General features: G+C 34.4%; 1 protein-coding gene across 1 annotated transcript in view; it reads left to right on the top strand.

Moving 5' to 3' along the window:
• The window catches only part of LOC107661708 (PDZ and LIM domain protein 4-like), a 37,365-nt gene that overhangs the window by 8,964 nt on the left and 7,384 nt on the right, over positions 1-21,017 (top strand). The window contains exons 3-5 of the mRNA XM_016451450.1: positions 8,374-8,455; positions 18,049-18,248; positions 19,486-19,649. Coding sequence (XP_016306936.1) covers positions 8,374-8,455; positions 18,049-18,248; positions 19,486-19,649 — 446 coding nt within the window. The remainder of the gene's footprint in view (positions 1-8,373; positions 8,456-18,048; positions 18,249-19,485; positions 19,650-21,017) is intronic.

Here is a 21,017-nt window from a genome sequence, read left to right as displayed (position 1 = left end):
ATCATCTTTCGACATTAAGTGGTACATTCACATAGGAGTAGTAAATTTACTTAAGGATACTCTGGGTTGTTTATACTCAGCATTCGACTGGGAACTTTAGAGACTCCTTTAGTTTTCCTCCACAGCTGATCACATTTCAAAACCTTCAGCCTAGCTTTTTTCACACCAGTAAATCTACATGACTAGAGTAACAACAGAATTCTACATTGTGTCAACATCTGATCTCTGCTGTCTTCATAGGTGTTTTTTATGGCCCGCATAGATGGCCCTGTGAAGGTCACGTGACAGCATTGTAAATGCAAAAACATGGCCCCCCGTATCTATTGGTATGTGACCTTTAGCATATGCCAATGAGTCATTTGTATTAGTCTGTGCTTTTGAAATGAGATGTGCGCTGGCACGATAAGCACCGTTTCATTCCAGTGTACATGGATGTACTGGAGCAGGGTGGGGAAACTGATTACAGACTGCAGATTCTGTTTTCCGTGTGTTTGGATGGAAATACTTAAAACATGCCACCCAGAGTCATATTGAATCATATTCTTCTTGAGACTTTGTATTAAACATATATTCAAATCAAAAACAATAAAGTTATGTTATGCAAATATTATGCACATTTGTGGAAACTGTATAGAACTACTGTAGGGGTTTGTGTCACACTATTATGTGTAGATGGAAGAAATCAAGCAAATCATATGTTAGTTGCTGTTTCAGTTGGGAGATGCATAGATGATAAATAAAATAAAAAAAAGAGTGACACATTATAAATAAGCCAATTCAGGTGTAACCAGAGAATGTGCTGCCACTTCGAAAAACAAAACTTCTACTGTATAACCCATGTTAAAAAAGCAGGTTCTACCAGTTAAATCAACTGTGCATGTCAGTTTAGATTCAAGAATAAGATTTAAGATTCAGGAGAAATCATTACTGGATTATTCTCAGTAAACTGTGTCATTTGTGCCAAAGGGAAGTTTTTATTTTTACTTTCAAGAAATCATATTTTCCCACCAGGGTTACAACTGCCATATACCACCATATACAGTATATGTGCCCCCCATAACATTTAGAGTACAAGTCAACAAATATGAGTTTTTCACTGGTTGGTTGTTAAACTACTACCTATAATGCTAAAATGTGGTTATAACCTGGTCAAGTATCAACAGTTTTTTTTATAACTAGCCCCTATGTTATTTTAGCCCTGTCACAGCAAGACTGGAATTTATGTGCTTATGGAGTGACTTGAATAAATAACTGATTACACTGTGGTAGTATTACAATCAGTGTTGGGGATAACGCATTAAATGTAACACGAGTTACGTAATCAGATTACTTTTTTCAAGTAACTAGTAAAGTAACACCTTACTTTTAAATTTACAAAGAAATAATCTGACAAAGAATACAAAGAATAATATGTTTTCACATTTATTTACTGACACCTCTCCTGTCCCTGTGTTGAGAGAAATTGGGAGTGAGGTGCAGAGGCAGAAAGTCTTCCTTCAGCCGGAGGCTTATTAATTTCACTTTTGGCGTGAAAGGGCCTTTACAGTCACCAAAAATATAACTTTTGGGTCTTTTTTTGTTATTAAAAAACAAATAAGCAAGCCCAGCCCAGGTGACAAAAAGTAACCCAAAACTTATATAATGCATTACTTTCCATAAAAAGTAACTAAGTATTGTGATTAGTTACTTTTTTATGGAGTAATGCAATATGGTAATGCATTGCTTTTAAAAGTAACTTTCCCCAACACTGATTACAATTATTAATTTTTGGTGTGCCTTGTAATAAATCACAGGTTATCATTCAAAATGTACATGGTTGAGCATTATGGGGATGAACTTCTGCGTAAAATAGCTTCACATTATCGACAGTCATGCAGTCTTCTTGCTTTTTATTTGTGCTGGTGGTGATGAAATGGGGACCTGTAAATAATATTCAGATGAAAAAAAAAATGAATCTTTAAAAAAGTTTAACGTTACATACTTAACAATCACATATTTGAAATAATGTGATTAAATTTAATCAGTGTGACATACACCACATACACATGGCTCTGTTTATAATAATTACTACCGTAATAAGTAATTGATTTATGCCACATGATGTTTGCTTTACCGTATTTGTTCAGCCATAAATTCTAAAACAGAGGAATTTGTTGTCCAAACATGTCAGTGTTTGAGGAATGAGGCTGGAAATAACACACATATGCTGACCGTGTAAAATTAGAGCATCGCATTACAGCCAAAATGACCAGGAAAGCATGGGATTCTGAAGTAGAAGAGCATCTAGTACTTACATAAACATATTTGGTCACTGACTAAAGCAATTCCAGAAACCATTGTCTGGATGAGGTCATATATTCAGCTCTTTTGTTTTCAAGGGTCACATCATGATTGATCTCTCAGTGATGCAGGTTAGTAAAGGTCATGACCAGTGTTGGGAAGGTTACTTTGAAAATGTAATAGGTTACAGATTACAAGTTACCCTATTTAAAATGTAATAGTAGTGTAACTTTTTTAATTACTTTATTAAAGTAATGTAACTGATTACTTTTGATTACTTTTTGATTACTTTTCTAAATTTCTAATGAATGTTTTCAACTGTTAATCATTTTCAAACATTTACACCATGCAGGGTTAACCTTACAGCATGTGCTCAACAATGATTACTGTCAGACGTGCAGAATTCATTTGTCTTTTTGCGGCTTAATATTCACAGACACTATAGTCCATATTGCGTTTTGATTCAAGTGTACTGACCTACTTTTGATTTATTCGTCCAAAATGTGGCATATTCCTTGACATTCCGCGTAATAGGAGTTCCGTTTTTATGACTGGATTCTACAAACCACTCCGTGTTTTCCGCATCGCGGCCGTATGTCTCATATTTTAGAGTAGTCAGTGCAATTTGGGAAAGAAATCAATTCAATCTGAATGTGGACGCGTGTAAATATTCAAATGTAACCCCCTTTGTAATCGTTAACATTTTCATAAGTAACTGTAATTAAATTACACATTTTTTCTTAGTAACTGTAACTGATTACAGTTACATTTATTTTGTAATTAAATTACGTAACGCCGTTACATGTAACTAGTTACTCCCCAACACTGGTCATGACACACCAAGCTTATGGCCTGCATCTGGGCCAAAAAGTTGCACTTGAACACGTTGCAAAGACTACACCTAATGGCCAACTTACATATGGTCTGCGTCGGTATGCGAGGACTCCATGTGCAAGATAACTCTCCATACCTCCAGGTGGCAGTAGTCTGTATTCAGCAGTCTTCACTTTCTGAAGTTCTGTCATCATTTACTCAACCTCAGGTTGTTCCAAACCTGTATGACTTTCTTTCTTCTGCTGAACATAAAAAGAAGATATATTGAAGAATGTTGATGGTAACCAAACAGTTGACGGTGTCCATTGACTTCCATAGTATTTTTTTCATACTATGAAAGTCAGTGGCTACCATTAGCTGTTTGACTACCAACATTCTTCAAACCAGCTTGGTATTGTTACAATGTCAGTAGCAGTTTTGGGGAAAGTTACTTTTAAAATTAATGCGTTACAATGTTGCGTTACTTAAATGAATAAGCCTCAGCCTGAATTAAGTGCCTCTGCCTCTGCATTTACTCCCAATTTCTCTCAACATGTGAACAGGAGAGCTGTCCGTCAATAAATGGGAAAACAAAATAACTTGTGTTACTTATTTGAAAAAGTAATTTTCTTGCAAATTTGAAAGTAATGTGTTACTTTGCTAGTTACTTGGAAAAAGTAATCTGATTATGTAACTCGTGTTACTTGTAACGCAATACCCCCTAATACTGATATACTAGAATACAGTGTGATGTAAGTGAACATTTCTGTTAACATCACCCAGATATCCCTCAGCAAAAGGGCTTTTGTGAAAACTACAGATCGTGTTTCCGGATTTTTGTCTCCGCATTCACAAACCGTCGGATCGAGCCCAGTGCATTATGGGTGTTGAAGTTTTCCTACCTTTTAGTCAAATAGATACAGCTTCTTTTCTCAGATTTCTCTAGTCATTATATATTTTAATCATTTTTCTACTGTATAGACAGCCAATGTATTATAAAAGCCAGTGTTGCCAGTGATGAATTTCCCCTCATTCTTCTGTTTCTGACTGCAACATTTCGTGGTGCCATGTCTGGTTACTGGATGTACCGGATGTGTTCCCGCTTAACCTCTGAGTCAGCGCTGGACAAAAAGGTTGAGCGTGTCATACAAACGCACCCTGGCGTATCCTTGAGCCACTGTGAAGGCAGAGAACAGCTGCTGGGAATCTCTCCGTATCTCTCTAGCGTCCTCCTTCCTCTTTAAGGAAAGTTGCAGTCTGGAAAAGGCGGAGAGTGCGGATGACAAAGATTTGTTTCCACAAGTCATGAAGCTGTCGGAAAGAGCCTGCTGGGCCAGCGACTTAAAGCCGAGTGAGTCATAAGACCTGGGTCATGAAAGTGCAGGGGAGCGGAGAAAATAAAAAAGAGGAATTAAGGCACAGAGAAAACAGGGCAGGACTTAGCGCTTAGCGGACAATGACGCACGAATGAAGAATTGAGTGTGGATTTGAAAGCTTAGAGGAGGAAACAAAGAGAGGGAAGAGCTACGTTTGCCATTCCTTGACAGTTGAAAGGGGAATTTCAAAGGACGGGTGATGTCATCGAAGAGAAGCCCTCGTTAGAGTTTGAAATGAAAATATAGTTTCGAAATTCAAACTGGTTTTGCTGTTGGTTAAACAAACAGGACGTCCCGACCAAAGACACACTGGTGGTTGAGCCAAAAGTTGACATGCTAGGACATCCTGCTTTTTTCTTTTAGCAGCCTTGTATTGTGGTACTTTTTTCCAAGAAACACAATTTTTTTTATTAATATGATACTAGAGCAGGAATGCACACTGTCCTGCAGATTTTATCTCCATCCCTTATTAAACATGGCCAGTCCCATGAAGCCGGTTTAGCAAGGTAGGTTTTAGATTAGTTGGGTTTTAGGGTATTTAGGGTTATATTATGAGTAAGAGATTGCGAACCGAAACTGGAACAGTCAGCTGTCAGTAAAGTGACGCATCTCTGATGCAATACAGTTACTCCTCAGTTTCTCTCGCTCCAAATTAGCAGTTTACAACAAAAGTTACAACAAAATTGATGCTTTAGGCCTTTAGCGATGCTTATTTATTATACCCTCAGTCCATTACACGATTATAGTTAAACAATTAATATTAGGCGTTTAGTTTAAATACTTTTAAATCAGATATTATATAAGATAAATAACCTCAATATGTAAATCTGTCTATATATATTTGAAGAGTTTAAAAACAGATAACTGTTTTTTTTTTTAATTTTCAAAAATCGTGGTTTTTTTATGCTGTCATGGTTTGATTGTGTTTTATTGTGTTAGTTAGCTGTATTTTCATGTTTCATTAAATCATCATGTTTTGAAGGCAAAAAAAGGTCAATATTTTCAGATCTGTCAGGTGTTCTAATAATTTTGGCCACCACTGTACAACTGTTCATTGTTAGTCCATGTTAGCTCAGGTCCATTAAATATCATTAACTTTTGATTTTAATAATGTATTTGTAAATGTTGGAATCAACATTAACTAGATTAATAAATGCTTTATGTCAACTAATATAGTTAACCACATGCTTCAGGGCAGAACGGTTGTCTTTGTAGAACAGACTCCTAAAATGCAACATGTAAGAATAATTCTGTTCCTGTTTCAATGAATGAGGCCCAAACAACTTGAAATAATTTAACAGTGCTCAGATACAAATACATGCACAATACAAATGTAAATAAGCGTCTGTTTTGTATTACTGGGGCACAGCAAAGTACAAATGCTCACTGATCATACCGCAAGGGTCTTATGAGAAATGACATGACAAATTGGAAACTGTATTTGAACAGTTCATCGCTATGTTTTCTGGAAACATCTGTGCATTAGTCACCTTCCTGAAAATGGAAATGAAACCAAACAGCAAAGCCAAAGCAAACCCTCTACTATTGCAACTCAGTTACTCATTCAAGGAATCCCAACCAGAAGGAAAATATGATAGACAGGAACATTTTATTTTAGCAACAGGGCTGAGACACCCACTTATAACATGAGCTAATGGGATGACCTGATTCTTTTTTCTTTTTTATGTATTTCTACTGTATATAGTACTTTTGAGCTGTTAATCTCACTCTAAACCTAACCCTAACACTATTTCTTAGAAGTATATACAATATAAAGAAAAATGCAAACAAATCATGGTGATTACACCTAAGTTTATTGCTAAAATGTCAAAAAGCAGCGCCAAAGTAGTCCAAATAACAATGTGAAAAGTAATGGTTAAACAATTACATAAATGTTATTCCTTTTAAGGTTTTGAAGTGTAGTCTGGTTTAACATTATGCAATTATTTTATACCATTTCATTCTGTTCTGCCAATTTGTAATAATTTAAAATTAAGTAAAGGATTCAACTGCGTTAAATGCAAATGCAAATTAAAACATAAATTCAAAAATTGACATTTTAGATGGTGTCAATCATTTTATTGTCTATGCAAACATAAGTAAATGTACATGTGGTAGAACCACACTTTAAGTAAAATACATATAAATACTCATGAGATCACATTGAGAAAAATCCCATCTGTCCCCATGAGGAGGTCAGTTTCTTACAGTATGTGTCTCAGAGTCGTGCTTATAGAAGACAGATTTTGAACAGCCTCTCAATGCATAATTATGTGCCACATTCTGAATTCTAAATTACTTGATAGATTATAATGGAGAAAGAGTGGAAACAAAATGGTACATTGTGTGCGTCATTTCTGCCCACTGCATCTGCCTCTCTCATTTTCCTCTCATTCCCAAACACACAATACTTCACGTTGTTGATGTACTAAGAGTATGACTATTTATTTGACACGTGTTTTGTGTGAATTTTCTAATGTTTCCAAATGTAGCAGGCCAGAAATTGCTAGTAAATTTTACTAATAATTATGAAGAAATTGCAGTTTTCAATTTCAACAAATCTGGCAAGCAAGACATTAAATTAAATGATAAAATGTAATTAAAATTAAATTAAATTTCTTGTAAAACGTACTCCAATAATCATGGAAATGCATTTTTATGGTGTAGTGTGACACATATATGTCATGATATTAAATTTTTTTTAAAATCCAGTAAAATAAATACTTTTACAATGAAAAAATTTTTATTTGAAAAAAGTTGAAATTTTTTTTATTATATTTTGTTTTTGTTTTTTTGGAATTTGATGGACACAAACCAAAAGTTATTCATCACAAGTAAATGATCTGTATCAGTACAAAAATCATTAAAAAAAAGACTTAAAACAGTAAAATTAACATTAAAAAACAGATGGTTCCAAGTTTGAAACTTGGAAAACATATGTTCAAAGTTAAATCAAATAAGACGATATACCCACACCTATGACAGCGTGTCAGTTCAATTCCATATTAATTTGGAAAGTTGTGACATTACTTGGCAACCCAAATATTTTCTGGGAAATTTTCAGGAAGGCTGAGTCCTCCAAAGGTCGTATTTGTCATCGAGGCGGACTCATTTAAGAAAAGCAACCATTAGACTGCACAGTAAGAAAGAAATAACAGTATTTTACACCTCCCAAGGAGTAACAGTCAATTTTATTATGGTTACTTTTCTTAAATAGGACATCCTTGATTATGTATACAGCCTAACAAATGCAGCCTCTGCAGCTTTTGTCTTGAATTTTCCTGCTCTGTGTACAGCACAAGTAAATAATATGAAGCTTTCCTGCCCAATATATCTTTCCTGGTAAATAGAGTACAACAATTTCTCTGCTGGTTTTTGTACTGTCATACCACCCAGCCCTAAATACAACATAAAGTGTTCCAACTACGACCATTTGAAAGCGTCTTTATTCGAGTGGGTTTCATATGCAAAACATCCTTTAATCAGTCACATCCAGATGACCCTAAGTCCCTTTGACATTCATTTCTAAGCCATTGCCTCACCCTGCCACATCCAAGCCAACTCAGAAGGGGGTGCATTCATGCTCCAGTGATAAAGTTTCCATTATGGGAGGGAGAGAGGGACCACAGAGGTTTCTTTGTTGCTCAGATCTGTGTATGGCTGTGTGCATGTAGGTGTAAGAGGAGGAAAACCGCCTTCTTTGTTCGTCCATTTGGTCTAAAGATGCTCAGTATCCCTTTAGTTTTACCATGATGCTGTTTGAGATTTTCATGACAAGCAAGCACATTGATCATTGATGTCAGTCAGGAATGTTATCAGTTATAGATAAACAGGCAGACTGTTTTCACTCATGTATGCAGCTACTGTATATGGCTTCACTCACCTCACTACTTTTGTCTTTTAGATCTGGAAAGGTTTGGTCTCCAACTGGAATAGAAGAAAACAAGACAAGTCCATTCACCGGAACACTGGAGTCTGAGTCACAGGTATAAAGGCTGCTGCCATAAATCTAATGTATTGGATGCTTTCAAACCCTCACAGCTTCAATTCCATTTTAATTCAAGGCATTTAGCAGATGCTTCTCTGCAGTGAATGGCAGAATTCGTTTAGCTTCACATGTGAGCATGTTGTGACCAACTGATGACTGTTTCTTTGACTGTCTTGACAATTCGTAGAAATATAAACAACTTCACAATGCTGAATTGAGTCTTTAAATCTAAAAAAAAAAACATTACAAAAGCGCCTTCAGAATCTGAGGGCCAGTTGATGTCAAATATATGAATGTTTTGCCTTCTGATCTGTTTTGCATGGAAGCTTGTTTCAGAAAAAAAGTCTGAATTGTGAGATAAACACTTGCAGTTACCTTTTTTTATTTTTTATTCAGTGGCAAAAAACAGGCTTTCATACAATTCGGTCTCTTCTGTCTCTAATAAAGACTGAACCAAAGTGTTATAATGTCGCTCACTTATTAAATATGAGAACAGAAAGTTCAGACTATTATTTTAACAATTCATTTTTAAAGGGGGTCACATTATAAAAGGTATTACATAGACAGTAAAGGCATGATATTTACATTTTGGCATACTTTTTTGTTGATAGCCATTGACTTCCATAGTATTTTTCCTCCGATTCATCCAACCTAAAATACATTCTCAACATGATGCTAAAGCTTTCTTTCTATTCAGTCATGTCATGAAAAATAGCGTATGTCAGATATTTTGTGGTAAACGAGACAGATGGCCTGAAATGGTTTTTGGCCCTGACATAGGAATCGGTTGGGCACTGCACAAATCTGCAGTAAAATCACAGTCACATTTGGCGGCTGTATGTCATAACGTCTATAAAGTGTGTTTCAGTGATTTCCAGAGCAGATGTGTGCCTCATGCTGAGATGTAAGTCATTGTGGCTTTTGCCATGGCCACTGGAAAGTATGAATGTTGAAAGTCTAGAAGAATAGTGATAGAACAAGTCACGTAATTTCCAATGGAAGTAGACACAGCCAAGCATGTGGTAGAGCCAAATCATTTTTCAGAGGCTGTATTAGGGCTGCATGATTATGACCAAAATCATAATTGTCGATTATTCCCTTGAAATTGTAATTGCGATTATTAATTATGATTATCACAATTTACATTGAATGATGTTTATACCATTGTTTGATGCAACTGCATGCCGTATTTTTATATGAAAATAAACAAGCTGAAAACACTCTAACTGAAAAACCTTCAGTGCTTTTCTATAGTATTAAGCCTCAACTATACATCGGATTGGTTTTTTCTTTAAATTATAAAAAAGTAAAAATATGAATGGTATTATAATGTTATACTAAAACTAAAACAATGGGAAAACCCTTAAGATAACATGTAGAAAGAAAAAAACATCTCTTAAGCGTGCAGAATAACATAAGTGGGCTTTGAACGATTAATTGCCGCTTTGAAAGATTACGTAATTGTGGCATCCATAATTGTAATCGCGATTAGAAATTCGATTAATTGTGCAGACCTAGGCTGTATTTTAACCCACACTGTGTAGGTCAGAGCATAACTGAGGTATTGTTTCATTGCTCTGAATTCTTGTTACCTGAGAGTTGTAATATGAGATGCAATTTCTTTTATGAATGGACCAAAATTGCCCATTGCCCGTGATTCGCCGGGCTTTTAAGGCCCTCTTTTATAGCCCTTTTTTTATTATTATTAAATACATGTTAACATTATTATTATTTTAAATCAGAATTGGGTTTAATTCTTGGTGCTTACCTTTTTTATTTGTACTTTTCCAGTCATGTGAGTAATCATTATCAAACCAATATCAAATGTGACCCTGGAGCACAAAAGCAGTCATAAGTAGAACAGGTATATTTGTAGCAATAGCCAACAATACATTGTATGGTTCAAAATTATGGATTTTTCTTTTATGCCAAAAATCATTCGGATATTAAGTAAAGATCATGTTCCATGAAGATATTTTGTACATTTCCTACCATAAATATATTAAAACTTAATTTTTTGATACGCAATATGCATTGCTAAGAACTTCATTTGGACAACTTTAAAGGCGAGTTTCTCAATATTTAGATTTTTTTGCACCCTCAGATTCCAGATTTTCAAATAGTTGTATCTCAGCTAAATATTGTCTTATCCTAACAAACCGTACATCAATGGAAAGCTTATTTATTCATTCAAAATGAATATTATACTATTATGACTGGTTTTGTGGTCTAGGGTCACAAATATTTATCGATCACTCAAGTTACACTTAGAGTCAGTTTGGAATTAATTCGATTTTTAATGTTTAAATAAAGTCCCTTATGATCATCAAGGATGCATTTATTTGATCAAAAATACAGTAAAAACAAAAATGTTGTGAAATATTATTACAGTTTGATCATTCTAATACTGTATATTAATTTGGTGCACACTTATTAATAATGGTTTTTATTATCAGTGATGGAAACAGTTTTTGATACTTTTGAAAGGATTTTTTAGGAATATAAATTTCAAATGAACAGCATTTATTTGAAACAAATCTTTTTGTAACATTATAAATGACTTTACTGTAAATGTTGATTAATTTACTGATCCTTGAATAAAAGTATTCATTTCTTCTTTTTTAAACGTACTTATCCTAAATCTTTAATTGGTAATGTATCGCAGTTTCCACAAAAATATTAAGCAGCAACATCTGTTTTCATCATTGATAATAATAAGAACCATAATTGACCACCAATTATAATTTATAATACCGGTAATTGATATTTATAATATTAATATTAAAATTATGAATATGAACCAGCTCAGCTATTTTCAACATTAATCACTGATAATATTCAGAAATGTTTCTTGAGCTGCAAATCAGCAGAATGATTTCTGAAGGATCATGTGACACTGAAGACTGGAGTAATGATGATGAAAATTCAGCTTTGATCACAGAAATAAATTACATTTTAAAATATATTCACAAGAAAAACTGTGTGTGTGTGTGTGTGTGTGTGTGTGTGTGTGTGTATAAACTACATATATTTCAAATATCTTGCTATGTTTGGTGCATTTTGTGTACTGTAACCTATTTTTTTTATCTTAAATTAAAAATTTTGAATGTATCTTTAGTTGTTTGCTCTGTTGGTGAGGTGGTGAGGTTTTGTAATGCTGGGAGTGTTTTTTTAGTCTGTCAACTGAAGCCATATGGTTTCCATCAGGTCCTCCCTTCACCTTCTATATCTCCCTTGCAGTGCTCAGGTCGATATCAGCCTCCATAAATCAGGGGTCATTTCCCCACAGCAAGCCTTAATTAATAAAAGTAGGCTTGGGGTTCGTTTAGGTTTATTCAGTTCATTGCTAGCAGTTCGAGGCAGTAGCAGGGCGCTTTAGATGATTCTGAATGTTCTGGCTCTGTGGGCAGTCACCCAGAACCAAAGGGCATGCTGGGATAGCATTGTAAAACAGGTCAGTGAAACCTGATGATGGTCAGGATTTATGAGCAGACACAAAAACTCCTCATAAATAATTCCCTGGTCTTTCTGTGTTTCTGCTGGGCCGTCACTGACGATTATGAGGAAACTATCTTTACCCTGCAAAGTTTACTTTAGGAAAGTCATTGCTGTCCGTTTGAATCTCACAAAAATATGTCCAGGTCATATTTCTTTCAAAAAGAAAAACAAGCATTTAAATTTGGCTTTTTTGTTATAATGCATATATTTCGCCGCTTGTTAGGACACGGTACCTCATTTTTGAGTTCAGTATTTTCTCTAGATATGTGGTATAGTTGCATTAATAAATTAAATGCAGTACCACAAATACTACTGATGGTTATTAACCCTTTACAACAAGGTTTCATTTGTTAAGCGTTAACTGCATTAGTTAACACAAACTAACAATGAAAAATACAAATACTTCTAAAGCATGTATTAATCTCAGTTCATGTTTATTTCAACATTTCTTAATACATTATTAAAATCAAAAGTTGTACGTTCATTTTTATTTATAAAAATCAACAAGAGTTATAAATATGTAAGGCTCTAATGGATTAACTAATGTTAACTAATGGGACCTTATTGTGTTTTTTTTTTTGTTTGCATTGTATTGCTTTGCAGTCATTTAAATTGCATTAAAGTATAAGTAAATTGCATTAATAAAAAATACAAATATATATATATATATAAATTCTTATTTCTTTAATAATACATATTTCTTTACATTTTTAATTTGTAAACCTTTTATGGGCCGATAACACAGGTGAGGTTGGTTAGATCTGATGAACCACACTGTTTTTAAACTAGTTGTCTGAAAAGGTTGTCATGTAATATTTCCTCTGAAGTCGTGATAAACGTGGCCTGTAAAAGCAGAGTTTGTTTCGACGGCTGCTATTTCAGTGCTCCTCTAAATTCAATGTACTGCAGAATAGGTTAAATAAATCAATTTAATGAGACAAAAGCCTTATCCAGATTTATTAAATAACAAAAATGTAAGCTTATATAGTGACAATATACGGTTAAAAAGGTACAGAGGTACAAATGAATGGCTTTCAGTGTTAGACTAGAAAACTGGTACTTTTATAAGCTATACACCAGATGTGTAGACTAGTAAATCTGCCATTTTTATTGCAGTTACACCCTTTTGTGGCAGACATGTGAAGTAAAGGAGCGTGCATCAACACAGAGGTCCTTAACGGCTAGGTTTTAGCAACAAGATGATTTCTGCCAAACTTTTCTCTATAGAAATGCCTCTGGATGCTGCGTCCTCAACAGGGCTGTAAACATTATCTATAGCAGTCTGTGTGTTGGTCTAGTTCAATTTATGTTCCCAGAGGTTTTCAGTCTCTGCGTTTCCTTCCCAGTAAAATCTGCATTGGTCTGAATTGTAACTGTTTTCAAATATTAAAGGGGTCATATGATGCGATTTCAAGTTTTCCTTTCTCTTTGGAGTGTTACAAGCTGATTGTGCATAGATAAGATTGTTTTGTTACTAGTTTAAGTATTTGCTATTGACTGTTCAAATGCGGAGTTTTGCGCATCGTGTGTGTGTGTGTGTGTGCGCGCGTGTGTGTGTGAGACAGAGAGAGAGAGAGACAGGGTGACATCACAGTAGAGTCAGCTGTCGTAACCGTGGCTTGTGTACTGCAAACACATACCAGCTTCATCACAGTGTCTGTCACGCGACTCTGTTCCCCTTTCGGGCTTGAACTGATGGTAAAACTAATGACATTAGTTTCTTTGTGCTGTCTTTACATTTATTTTGAAAGATGAAGCTGCGATTATGGTAAGGGGCATTACATTTCCGACGAGTGCTTGCGGTGTTCGGCCAATCACAATGCACTGGGTCAGCTGGCCAATCAGAGCAGACTGCGCTTGTCGGAAGGAGGGTCTTTGTAGAAAACGAAGCGTTTGAGAGAGGTGGGACATAGAGGACCTACAATAATGTACAGTATTTGAAAAATAATGTGTTTTTTGAACTTTAAAGCATGTCAACATATTCTGTTACACCAAATACACAAAATAATGATCTTTAAAAAAGCATCATATGACCCCTTTAACATTTTTATATGCTTTAGATAACCATAATGTTTCTGTTCACTTCAGTGTTAATCAGCGTGTGGCAGAATCATTGTCCAAATACTGTAAAGCAAACAGTGTTTATAATTATAAAATAACAAATGTTTAAATATGATGATAAATGATCTGCTGTTAAGGTCTAACCAATCTTGCCCGTTTCAAGACCACAGTCTGTAAATTTGTGGCATCTGATCTGCTTTGTGAAGTTTGATTTTTGTGAGGTTTTGCCTTCATGCTTTTCCAAGATTTTATAATGATGCTAAAATATACTTTGTACCAATATATTTTTGTTTTATAATTTAAAAATATAAATATATTTTTAAAATCATTTAAAAATATAGTTTGTTCTCTAAATAATTACCAAAATATATTTAGAAGTATTTCCATATTTGTTAAAGGATATTTCAAAATACATTTACGTACTGTATATATGTTCTACCAATATATTTTATGACCATTTTTGTGTTTTAGTCTATAAATATAAATGTATATTTCTAAAAGCATTTAAAATATATATTTTGCCATCTATATATTTTAGTCCATTCACATATGTCACATTTGAAGAAAATCTTTATTTTGTTGTCTGTAACATGTGCGAACATATAACACATAATCCAGTAGGCTATTCCATCACACATTTGCATTTAGCATTTAGCTATTGTAAGATTGGAACTGTATTTTCTTGCCCCTGAAATACATTTTGAAATATATTTTGGTATATGATGGTTGAAACTAAATATATTTTCAATTTCAAAAATAGGTTTAATATATATATATATATAGAGAGAGAGAGAGAGAGAGAGTTCCATGATAAAATGGGTTGGATGCAGCCTTATCATATTTCTAGTTGAGTAGAATTTGATTTGAGGATTTCTGGCGTTCCACAAGTGTCAGGATCTTACCTCATCCTCATGTTACTCATATCTGTATCACAAATATGTTTCTCTATGTATTCCGAACCCAGTTTTTAATGGTCTTCTGCGATAAAAGAGCTTGATTTACTATGACGACATCCTCCTCAATAAGAGCAAGACAAATTTCCACTTTGTGGACATTAATGAAACTAACTAACATTTATTAAGATAAACATGCAAAACAACTCATTCTGAACTTCTGGATATTTCTGACGTTAACTTAATGAATACATTAGCATTAGCAAGCTTATTTTTATCCCTGATCATTTCAGTCTGATCTTTATGTTTGAGCGCCACATTTCTGAGTGCATTATTTTGTGAACCTGCCATGCATTTTTGCACAGAAGCTGGATTGGGATGTTGGAGCTAAAACTGCACTTCATGTACTCTGTCCTATTCATATTCAGTGAGGCTATTTACAAAGATACAGTGGCGAAGAATTCTGTTTTTCACATTATAAGTGGCCCTCAAGGGAACAGATAACATGATCAAATGCATATGAACCTATTAAAGCATTCAGACGCATCGAAATAGTCTCGTACATTGTTTTAAATGAGCTTCTGTCCACTCAAAATGAGAAATGCAATTTTCACACTGACTTGTTGCTCTTGGAACATTTTTTACCATAATACAGAGGGATGTGAGATCTTTTCATTGTCAACAGAAAACAGAACCTCTTCCTGAAAGAGATGAAAATGTGGTTCGCTGCTGTGGAGCTGAAAGACAGAGCCCTGCTTAGATGCCACAGTTTGACTCTCGTGAACGTTCATTCACCCAAAAATGAGAGTTCTGTATTTATTTATTCACCTTCATGTCGTTCCAAACCCAGATAATGTTATTTTTTGGTAAAACACAGTATAGGCTAAGCCATGCATTTTGGAATTGACTCTAAAGAGTTGATTCCTGATTCGTTTTCTTGATTCAGCTCTTGTTTTAGAATCATCTGTTTGTTAATGATGATGGTCCAGTGATTGAGTTGCACCAATCACTAGAACAACAGGCTACATATATCTCATTTTAAAAAAAGGTACACTACCAGTCAAATGTTTGAAATAATTAAGGTTTTTTTAATTTTATGAAAGAAGTCTTTTTGGCTGCATTTATTTGACCAAAGATACAGTAAAACAGTACTACTGTGAAATATTGTTACAATATTGTTGCATAATATTGTTACAATTTAAAACAACTGTTTTCTATGTACTTTTTTTTTTACTTTTATTTAACCAGGCAAGTTAATTAAAAACAAGTTCTTATTTTCAATAACAGCCTGACAGGAGGATTAATATCTCCTGAGAAACATACATACAAACATATATTACAATACATAAAACACATAAAAAAAGGAATAAAATCTCAGTTAAAACATTTACACTAATACATATGCTATTAATATTTATATGATGATTTTTTTATATGGTATAAGCAGCAACCATGTATGTTAACAATATTTTATGTATGCAATGGATAAAAGCATCTGCTAAATTAATAAATATAAATGTATACAAAAATCTGTATGTTTATATGTTTTTGTAATATTTTAAATCCATCTTTCTGTACTGCTTTACATGTACTTACAGGTTTTAGGATGGATGTACATGTGCATGTCTTAAAATCTATTACAGATATCTTAAAAATGCATATTTATATAGGTTAGAGATATATGTTATTTCTTTCCATTTCTAATAGATTTCATATGTGTTTACTTCATATGACAATGTAGTTCATATATGGAAATTTAATATATGTACATATTACATTTGGATATGGGATAAAAAATTGAACAGCACAGTTGCAAAATGTAGACAAATTTGCTACCATTCCTTCAGAATTTTCACCAGAATTGATTAATGATTGTTTGAACTTGACGTAGATTAACGGGCCTGGTATTTCTGGCATGCAGAGTTTTGAATTTGGCAGACATTCATACTGAGAAAAAGTTTCTTCTTTTCTCAGAATTAGTCTTCAAATAAGCTACTTCAGACAAACTGTTTACCAAAAAAAAAAAAAAAAGGCATCTCTACTCCGTCTGCAAACAGTAACTCAAATATGTTTCCTTAAATGATTGCTGATGTCATAAAATGTATGCTATAGAATAGATTGTATTTAAGCGTTGAGTTGACCAGAGGGGAATGTGTATGATGGGAATTTGTGTGCAACTGTCAATATTTACATATTTGTAAGTAAGCTGTTTATTGGGTGCATGTCAGATGTGTAAACTTGTCAAAGGCTGTTTTACTGTTCCAGTCATGGATCGTGCTGGACTCGTACACAATTCGGTAGGAATGTAACGATTCACTCAACTCACAATGAGATACGATTCACAATACTGGTTTCACGATACGATTTTATCATGATTTTTTTAACAAAATCAAAATTTAAGACAAATTATAAATGAAAATGCTGTCAAAATGCTGCACATTTCTTTGTGAAATTTAAATATATTTTATGTCAAATAACACACATTTTAAAACAAATCCTAAATCAAATAAATATATAAATGAATAGTACAAATAAAATAAATGTTTTCATATAAACATAGGCTTTGCCTATGCTCTTTCCAAGCTTGGATTGATTTATTTATTTATTTAAGAAATATCAGCATGTCCACATTTTACATCAGAAAATGGACCTAGTATAGAAAAAGCATTTAAAGCAAAAACAGAATGGTCCAACTTTAGCTTTGTGAAATTATGCTACATAAAAGCACACAGGCTGAATGAGATGCAGATTCACTCTCTGCCAGCAGGTGGCGCTTATGGAACAGCAGAGATACAGCGTTTCTTTGGTTACCGCTGTAAACAAAGCAGCGCTGCGCTTATAAGAACTACTTTAATATGCATTATACAGAGACAAGATGAAAGAAAATACCATCGAAACTCTACTGAAGACAGTTAGTTCTCCTCAGAGATACATTCATATAAACCCACACCCAACGGTATCGCGATTCGTTTAACATCTCAACCGACTTGAATCGTCACATTTTCATCGATTTTCAACCGGCTCAGGGTGCATCATTACATCCCTACAATTCAGACAGGATTTGCTTTTAGTAAAACAGTGGATCATTTGCTTTGGTATTTTGACATTTTTGGAATTCAAATCACTTTTTTTTTCACAGACCTTTCGACCAATCAGCAGCGGCTATAGCCCCACTCCCAAGAGTCCATCCCCCAAGAGTCCCATCACAGCCACTGTGCCCTACAATAACGGCAACTCCAGACCTATGTACAACAATCCAGCAGGCCTGTATTCACACAATAACGGAAATGGTGCCCTACCGAAGCAGATGGCAGGCCTCAGCCTGGGCTCCACTCACAGGTGAGCCATTTCACAGCTTTTCACACATGCACAGGAATAAAGCATTTTTCTTTGGAATAACAATTAGACAAAGCACGCTAGGTAAATTAGGTCAGTTCTGTACACTGCTAACTTCTAGCCAGCACAAACCACACTGCTCTTGCAATGGCCAGAAACTGATATTTATGATCCTCACAAGGCTGTGATTTATCAAGGAAGCAATTTTGAGCATCTTTCCCATGTTGGAAATCTACAGCACAGGTCCTGTCTTCACTCAGAGCACTACACAACAATAAACACTTCAGACTGAAAGATATTACAGCTCTTCATGCCATTGTTATGAAAAAATGAGTTCATGTTAGAACTGGATAGTGAGTGAAGAGTCTTCAGGGAACATCTGCTGCACTGATATTTGCAAAACACCCTTGAGTTTTCTGAAGCACTATGTTAGTTAAGGGTGATAGAGAAGCATTTGATTACTTGCAAATCCCACTGTTTACTCTGAAGATGATAAATCCACTGTTTATGAATTCCTCCTGTACTTAAGGTAGAAGTTGTCATAACACTGATCACTCTCATGGAAACTTCCAACAGGAAAATCCTGCTGTGTACTTGGAAAAAAACCTCAGTACCTTCAAAGGTCTTAATGCATACTCATTCTTTATTATTAGGGTAATTCTTGTTCAAGTTAATTGTTGCGTTAATTGTAACTTTTAGCTATTGTTATTTATTGATTTCTGCAATTGTATCAGTTCATTAAGACAAACTAAAATTCATCAGATCTGTTGATTATAGATTAATTGATAATTGATTGTGCTGTTATTTTCTAATTATGAAGCATGTCATTTCTGGGAGTAACATCAGGGAAATTACTCTTAAAGGAATATTTCAAAAGTCCTAACAGGTGGAAAGTGATACCAGAAATATTTCCTCATGCCAGAAATAACTCCTCGAACCCCAAAAGTAGTAAAACTATTTGTAAGTCACTTCTATTTTCACATAATTGTGATATTGTGATAAAAAATAATAAATATGATTTACAACTTTAACAATTGCAAGTTTAGTACAGTATGCAGCTTTACTGTGTTTACACGTTTGATTTGTAACTAATGTGTTGAGAATTTTTAAACTAATTACATTGGCTTCCATTCCTTCAGCTTTTATAAATAGCTTGATGCACTGAGAAAGTGTTTGAAAACATATGGCAATAGCAGATGTTTCTGGAAGAGAAAGAGATCTGGATGTGTTTTCCTCTCAGTTTCAGCCCTGAACTGCCAGTGAATTCATCAGGCAACCCCAATGGTTTCGACACGCAGTCAGACGTCTACAGGATGCTTCAGGACCATGAGGAACCTGTGTCAGCTCCCAAACAATCTGGCTCCTTCAAATACCTGCAGGGAATCCTGGAAGCTGAGGATGGGGGTCAGTTTTACTTTGATTTATTTCTCTCTCAAAATGTATGTTGAAATTGTTATTTACTGGTCATGTCCTATATAGTCTTTTTTCTGAGTACGCGATTTAAAAAATGGATATATCATATGTTTTTCTGTAGTTTTATCAGTTGTACCTTTAAGTCTAAATAACTTGCATTTTTCTACTCATGTGAAATAAATTTAATATTTGCACTTCCAAATATTCAAACATTAATAAACATTCTGCTAGAAAGAATGTCATGCAGGTTTAGAATAACATGAGGGTAAATAGTGACAGAATTATTTATTCATTATTTAATTATCATTATTTAATTCCTTTGAATAATTTGGGTTTCTGATATTAGAATTACAAGGATTTTGGATCCAAGTTTTTGCAGCTTATTTGGATTTAAATTTTTTTGGACTGATCATAGTAAACTGAAACCTTTTAATTCAAAAGTCCAAACATCACTCTAAAGTATGGGCCGTTCATGAGTGAAATCTCAGATTGACTGAATGGTGAGTTGCCTGCACGCTTGCAATGTTAAGCACTGTATATCTGCTTTTAATTGTAAATAGTCTTTGCAATTTGTTCATCCATATCGAGAGTGAAAATGTTGTCCAATGTGGCACACAGTTTTACTAGCAGTTTGCACCAGCGCAAGACCGTTTTTGGGGTTAAAATCTGCTGTCAGGATTTTACTAAAGACATTAGCAAAAAAGCATGGACTGAAGTTTTTTGCAGCTGACCTTGTAAATATGCATTTGTAGGAGTTTCCCTTTGAGACACAACATTTATGGAAGGAGAGGATTTAAATGCATGCAATCTTGATTTACAGTAGTCAGTTTTTGCACCATTATTTAACACCTCAAAAAGCTTTGTCTTTACCCATTTTGTGCCTGTGTTGTTAGCAGATTACCTGCACCTGATTGTCATTGGCTCTGCTTGTTTGTGCTGCTCTTGATAGATTGCATTGGTTATTATGGAAATGACCTTTGCTGCATCTGTGTTCATTTGAGCATTGTCAGTAAATCGACTGCAAAACTTTCCACTCCCATCTGTTTTAATGTGATTGCGGTCTCATGCTACTTTATTCTGTTTAGTATACCTTAATGTTTAATATACATTTATGTGGAGCAGGATTTTGGAACATTGAGATTGAACAGTGGTCAACGCTGCAGAAACAGAAATATATATTATATATAACAATCTAGTAAAATTTTTTATTTTTGCAAGTTTTATTTATCTGATACATAAACGCTAAGGGGCTGTTCACACAGAACGCTTCTTGCTGTCTAAAAACGTGATGCGGAATGGTTTTTAAAAAAAGCACAGCACAGAATGCCTCCTCCGCCATGTTGGCATTAAATAAAACAG

Source organism: Sinocyclocheilus anshuiensis, unplaced genomic scaffold (genome assembly GCF_001515605.1).
Source record: "Sinocyclocheilus anshuiensis isolate Anshui unplaced genomic scaffold, SAMN03320099.WGS_v1.1 scaffold207, whole genome shotgun sequence".
NCBI classification, from domain to species: Eukaryota; Metazoa; Chordata; class Actinopteri; order Cypriniformes; family Cyprinidae; genus Sinocyclocheilus; species Sinocyclocheilus anshuiensis.
The sequence above is the reverse complement of the archived record's forward strand: the minus strand, read 5'-3'. Positions and strand labels throughout refer to the sequence as shown.